We start from the raw sequence: 7,049 nt of genomic DNA on the forward strand, positions 1-7,049 counted from the left end.
AAGTCATGAAAGACACTGCAGCTTCCACTTTGCTTTCCTGAATCACCTGCTCTGGGGGGAAGCCAGTCGCCATGTCATGAGGATGCCACACACTGAGTCCTATGGAGATGCTTACATGCTGAGGAACTGAGTTCTCCTGCCCACAGTAACATGGATGATCCTGGAAGTGGATCCTCTGGCTTCAGTCAAGCTTTCTGATGACTGCAGCGCCAGCCAACATCAGGAGACCCTAAACTAGAGCTTACCCAGGTAGGCCACACCCAGATACCTGGCCGACAGCAACTGAGAAGTAATATTTGTTATTTTAGGATGATATGTCTTGGGGGGTAATTTGTTATGTAACAATAAATCATTAAAACAAAGAGAAAGGCCAGAAGAGTGCGAGTTCATGAAAAGTAAATGGATTATGTTTCAAGGAGATATTGGACAAGTATGTCAAATGTTGTGAAAACATCAAATGTCTCATATTTAGATGACAATGAAGCCCATCTATCAATTTCATTTAGATACCTTCATTGTAGAAAACATAAACAAGAAAAATCCACTGTGCTCAGTATAGTTGGTATGAGAAAACTTAGAACTATCTGCCATTCTTTTGAAGAACTTCATTAAAAATGTTCTGAAAGTCTGTGAGGCCTCTCAGTGACAACAAATAAAATAAAAATGCTTTACTGCACTTACCTGGTCTCTCAGCTGCCTTCCCGTATGGATACACCATGTCACTGCTGGACTGCAACTCTGTAAAGGGCAGATACACCTGCCCTTTCGCACCTGGAGTGTTAGGTATGCTGCAGATACTCAGACAAGTTGAAAAGTCAAAGTATTAGTCACTTAGTCATGTCTGACTCATTGTGACCCCATGGACTGTAGCCTGCCAGACTCCTCTGTCCATGGAATTCTCCAGGCAAGAATACTGAAGTCAGTTGCCATCCCCTTCTTCAGGGGATCTTCCCGCCCCAGGGATCAAACCCAGGGATCAACCCACATTGCAGGCAGATTCTTTACCATCTGAGCCACCAGGGAAGCCTTGGTCAGACAAGTTACCTTCAGACTAAGTTAACTTCATGAAATGCAAAATAAAAGACTCATATTTTACTAAAAACAATCCCACCACCATCTTATATTAATGTTGCAATTTATATATTAAATTATATATTAAAAGTACTCACTACATCTTACGTTATACTCAGAACAAACCCTGTGAGGTGGCTAAGCGGGTTAATGCGCTGGATACTCAGTCACTCAGTCGTGTCTGTTTGCAACCCCATGGACTGTAGCCTGCCAGGCTACTCTGTCCATGGGATTCTCCAGGCAAGAATACTGGAGTGAGTTGCCATTTCCTACTCCAAGGGATCTTCCCAACCCAGGGACTGAACCTGTGTCTCTTGTGTCCCCTGTATTGGCAGGCAGATTCTTTACCATTGTGCCACGTGAAAAGCCCAAAGGTGGGTTAATAGAAAGGGCAAATACATTCCTATTTCCCAAAGCAGGCAACTGAGGCCCTACAGAGGCTGCAGTTACTGGGTTAAAAGACCACACAAGATATTCATGGTTGCAGATCCTCTGGTATCAAGTTGAGCACTTTTTCCAAAATGTCCAGGCAAGATGCACCAGGGCCTCTTCATCCAGCACCCTCCTCCTACAAATATTCTCAGACCAAATCTAACATGACTTTCCACAGCCATCTGTCCTTACAGCATAGGAATGCTGTCCTTTCTGTAGTTGGAATCAGAGAATGGGTGAAGATGTTGTCTTCTTTGCACGTTGGTTCCCATGTGACAGTACAACTTGAATGTCTGCCACAGCAATCCCCATGGGCGCCCGGACAATGCCACCATTGTTCAGAACATTCTTCACTGGAAGAGGCCTTCAGAGAATGGAAATTCTCCCCAGGAAGAAAATCAGTCTATTAGTTGAGAGTTATGCTTTATTTTTTAATTGCAAATGGTATCATTAACTTGAATATTCTCATCAATCATCAGACTTTTAGCTGTTTCCCAGATTTCAATCTCTCCTTGGAGATCACAACTTTATCAATACTGAATATATTTAAGCACACTTGTTATAGACTCTGAGGGCATGTCACAAAGGTATTCCAGAAAGATCAGTAGCAACAGCACCCTCTAAACAGAATACCCTGAGGAAGAAAACCCTCATAAGGAATGTGTAATAACAATATTAATAAAAATAATGGCTTGTAAGTGTGGTGAGTGGCACTTTATATACCTGGTCCAATTTAACCCTCCAAAGAATCCTGGGAGGTAAGATAAAGGTCTGCTCATTTCAATATCAAACATTACCATGTGGTCACACAGGTATAACACCTTTATGTCATGAAGGGCAAAAACTCATTCCTAGAACATACATGTGACTAGCAACCGCCTCCCCTGCAAAAGTGACCATCTCCTCAGAGGCTTGGGCTGTCGGGAAGTAGCTCAACTTGGTGTTTTTCACACAAGTGCAAGCCTGTTAGCATTTTGCCATTCCCATATCGTGTTTTAACCTCTGTGAAGTGAATGCAGAACGTATGGAATGAAGATAAGTACATTTTTGGCTTCTGAGAAATTCAAGTAAGACATTTCCCAGCTGAGGGAGTTTAGCTCTGTGGGTTTCGGAATGACGTCTACTGTCCATGTCTGAAGGAGGAGGACCCAAGGATCCGAATCTCAAACTTATCCTGGTTTCTGTTTTCTCCCTTCGGGATTTGTGCCAGGAGGTAGGAAATGAAGACTTAATCCAAGAATCAATTTTTTTTTTTTTTGGCTGTGCTGTGTAGCACATGGGATCTTAATTCTCCAACCAGAGATTGAATCCATACCTCCTGCACTGAAAACTCAGAGTCTTAACCACTGGACAGCCAGGGCGAAGTCCCCCAGGAATCTATTCTTAAGTAGTGACTTGAAGATCCAAATGTTGACATCAGGTATCTATTCTCTATTTATAAAACGTGTGTTTCCTGCAAACCACCTCAGTATGTATAACCACCTCAGTGGTGTACTGTAACACCTCAGTACAGCTCCTCCTTCACACCGACAGGATCACGGAAGGCAGCAGCCACGCGAGAACCACTGTAACCAGGAGTAAGATCACCAGCCCATCCCAAACAAGACACTTGGAGTCACGACTCCCAGGACGTCTGCCGTGACCGTGGGCTTTAAACCACTCGACTGCCTCCTGGAGGTCAAACGGCTGAGCCTCATACCCCAGCTCCTTCCTGGCTTTCTCCAGGCTAAAGTAATGTGTGACGCCGGTTTTGTAAACTTCGGTGCGGGTGAGGAAGGGCTGGAAGTTGTAGAGTCGCCCCAAGATGAAGTGGGTCATCTCTGTCAGGAAAGCGAAGCAATAGATGAGGGTCAGAGGGAGGCGGATGGATGGGAATTTGTAGCCCAGGCCCTCAACCAGAGGCCGGAGGAACTCAAAGTTGTTCACGGGCCTGCCGTCTGAGATGAAGTAGGGCTGCCCGGCGGCAATGTGGCCCTTGTCGGCTTTGAGGGCCTCTGAGGCCAGGATGTGAGCCTGCACCAAGTTGTCCACGTGGACAAATTCCACCAGACTCTTGGGGTCTCCATACACAAACCTGAACAGGCCCTTCTCTATGTAGCTCACTATCCTGGGGAGGTGCCTCTGTTCTCCAGGCCCGTAGATGCCAGCCGGCCTCAGGGCACAGGTGCTCAAGACCCCACCGCCCCTCTCCAGGGCCGTACCATTGGCTGACAGCACCTTCTTCTCGGCGATAGATTTGGTCCGAGAGTAGTGATCAGGATGGAGGTGAAGGGGCAGGTAAGGCAGAGATTCGTCTCCATTTCTGATGACCTGCCCTCCGAAGATGACGTTGAAAGTGCTTGTGTACACTAACCTTGGCACCCCTCTCCTCCTGCACGCCTGGAGGATGTTGTCTGTGCCCCCCACGTTGACTTCTTCAATCAGGCTTCGATTCAGTTGCTCGCGCCCCGACATACCATAAGACGCGATATGGAACACACAAGCCACGTCGACACCCTGGAAGGCGTTCTCTATGTCAGAGAGATGGCGGATGTCTCCTAGTATAAACCGGATGCCTTCTGGAATGGTCTGAGCAGGGCGGCTGATGTCAAACAGAATCACATGGACTCCTTTCTGGTTCAGAGCACAGCCAAGCCTGCAAGAAAAAAAGAGTAAGTTAGATCAAATCACTATTAAGCTATGCCTTGGAAAAGTACGGCTCAGACGGTGAAGTGTCTGCCTGCAGTGTGGGATACCTGGGTTCGTTCCCTGGGTTGGGAAGATCCCCTGGAGAAGGAAATGGCAATTTTCTAGTACTCTTGCCTGGAAAATTCCATGGACTGAGGAGCCTGGTAGGCTACAGTCTATGGGTTCACAAAGAGTCGGACATGACTGAGCGACTTCACTTTCTTTCTTTCTTTGGAAAAGTATATAATTTTCCCAGTCTCCTTGGCTTATCCTGTGAGTTCCTCACTTTACACGTTCACTGGTCCAAGTCTTGCTTATGCAAATATTAAAAAACGAGCATCTTCACATTTATTTAAATTACAATGAGAGAGGCTTTATCTTCAAAGATGGTGGTGTCCACATATTACATTCACCCAGCACCCCGTTCCAGGCATGCATGCATGCTAGCTCACTTCAGTCGTGCCTGACTCTTTGTGACCCCATGGAATGTAGCCCACCAGGCTCCTCTGTCCATGGGATTCTCCAGGCAAGAATATTGGAGTGGGTTGCCATACCCTCCTCCGAGGAATCTTCCTGACCCAGGGATCGAACCTGCATCTCCTGCAGCTCCCTGTATTGCAGGTGGATTCTTTACCACTGAGCCACCAGAAAACCCCTCCTCCCCCTGTTCTAGCACTCACCATCTATTCTTCAGAATATTTATGAATGATAATATAACTGTGAAAGAATAGCTATTAATTTTTTTTGTGTGTGATATGACTATCTCCCCACCCCGATTCAATGGCTTTATAAAGAATTTCTCTTCAAGTGGGAATGTATCTATAGCTTTCAATTTCCTAATCTGAACAGTGGGCAGCATGGTTCATTCCTGGTCTACACTGCATTAATGTAGGCTGAAAGCTATACTTTTCCCAGCAACTACCGGTAAAATACTTCCATGGACATATTTTACAGATGTACTGACCGGAAACCAAAATAGCCACCTCCTCCTGTAATGAGGACCGTTTCCTTTAGAGATTTGTGGGAATCCATATGTGGCAGTCAAAGATACCAGGACCTGTGAAGAAAGCAGGATGCACCACTATTACTAACCCAACCGCAGAGGCGATGGTCCCCTACTTGGGGTTAATAGACACAAAAAGGCAGTGTGCTCCAGCAGAAAGAAGAGCTCAGACCTGGATTCCCGTCATGGCTTTGGGACATTAGCTGACTCCTGCCCACCCCCCTCCTGTCACTTCTTGGGCTGCACAACATTTCTTCCCGTGTGTCAGCAGGAACAGTAATAATCTGCTCTGACTGCCTGGCAAGGTCAGTGTGAAGGTTAAATAAGATAATGTAGTTGGGAGAGCTTTGAAAAACCACAAAGCACTCTCCAAATAGAAAGCATTATTCTTAATCTGTGGAAAACACTAGAGGCTTTTTGAAAAGAAGTTGCTCAAATTTGGTAGGGAGGGTCATTTTCCGCACCCTTGCCCCCACCAAAAAATCAAGGACAGAACTCTGAAGCAAATTTCCAACATCTTTTGTTTAAGACAGCACACTGCAGCATAGTTTAATACTGGCTTTTATGTAAAAAAAAAAAAAAAAACAACAACAGGGAAGGACAGAAAGGTCCTTTATGTAGCAAACCATATTCACCTACCCAGGAAATCTTCTAAGTTCTGTGTGTGCTCAATACCTATGGGAACCTTGCTTCTCCCTCCTTCCGCATCTATGCTAAAATTATATTCTAATTATTATTTTCTCAAGGCTCCAAGACATCTTTCTTTCAAAAACAAGACAAAACAAGCAAAAAGTGGGCCACTCAACTCTTTCCACTTAAGAAGAAATGGAACAGGAGCCTTGCAGGTCCTCAAATGCATTTAAACACACACACACACAGACACACACACACACACACCTTCTCTCTTTCAGTCAAGTAAGTGAAGACAACTGAGAAGTATGGTTAGCTAGGGAGACTGCAAGCAACCAAAGGTGCTACCATTTGGACAGGTTCATCCCTCGGAGCTGTTGCTGCATTAAACATTGGAGCTAAAAATAAGCTTGCAGGATTCTGGAGACCGAATGGGAACATGTATAAAAATTGCCTGATGTAGTGTAGGTGCTCCATGGATGTCACTGCTTGAATTTCCTTTTCTTCGAGTTACAGAGTCTAGGGATTCAATTTTTCTCTTACATTCCCACTTACCATGATAAGGTCTCTCAGAAGTACAGGATTACATAAAGCTTGTCAGATTCTTCTTGATAACTCTAAGAAGCTTTGATCACCAGTAAAGCTAATCAGATCATTCAGAAATCAGTTGGTGTCACAGCTGAAGACAAGATTCAGCAAGTGACTGTGTCCATGGCTTGAGGGTGAGAAAATTAGGAAAACTGAGCAAAATGATGTGAAGGATGGCTGGAGTCCCAAGGTCTGACTAAGCAGTTGCCATTTGTTGTGCTTACAAGAAAATCCATCATGAATGAATGCCCCGGCATCCTTTTAATATGCGACTTTGTGTTTCTATTATTTTCTGAGTGCAGGACGCTCCCATTCGGATTTGGACTAGCCAGCCATAAAACTTGCTGCGGTCCATTCTGTCGCTTAACATGATCACATGACTTTGTTATCAGACACAGAAGGGTGTCAATCACTGACACTTTAGCCCAGATTTCTTACTGTCACCACCATGACCTGGTGGCAATCTCCTTCTCTGACTTCCTCTCACTCTTTTGTTGCGACTCTAGTCTACTCTCCACCCCGCTGAACTTCTCCCTTCTCTTGATGCCAAGCTCATCTGTGCCCTGAGGCCTACGTGCCCTTTTTGCTTAAGGGCGTCACGGTCCTTAAGAGTTCACCTGTTGCTTCACTGTCCTTAGACTTCACCTGTTGCTTCACC

General features: G+C 45.3%; 1 protein-coding gene across 1 annotated transcript; it reads right to left on the bottom strand.

Moving 5' to 3' along the window:
- Window positions 1–2,005: 2,005 nt before the first annotated feature.
- On the bottom strand, window positions 2,006–6,487 carry SDR42E1 (short chain dehydrogenase/reductase family 42E, member 1). Its single transcript, XM_068992568.1, has 3 exons — window positions 6,359–6,487; window positions 5,135–5,227; window positions 2,006–4,138 (listed from the first exon to the last, which is right to left on the bottom strand). Exons 2-3 carry the CDS (start codon window positions 5,200–5,202, stop codon window positions 3,025–3,027), a joined length of 1,182 nt encoding a protein of 393 aa, XP_068848669.1. The 5' UTR covers window positions 5,203–5,227; window positions 6,359–6,487; the 3' UTR covers window positions 2,006–3,024.
- Between the last annotated feature and the right edge of the window lie 562 nt (window positions 6,488–7,049).

This window comes from Capricornis sumatraensis, chromosome 20, assembly GCF_032405125.1.
Source record: "Capricornis sumatraensis isolate serow.1 chromosome 20, serow.2, whole genome shotgun sequence".
Taxonomy (NCBI): domain Eukaryota; kingdom Metazoa; phylum Chordata; class Mammalia; order Artiodactyla; family Bovidae; genus Capricornis; species Capricornis sumatraensis.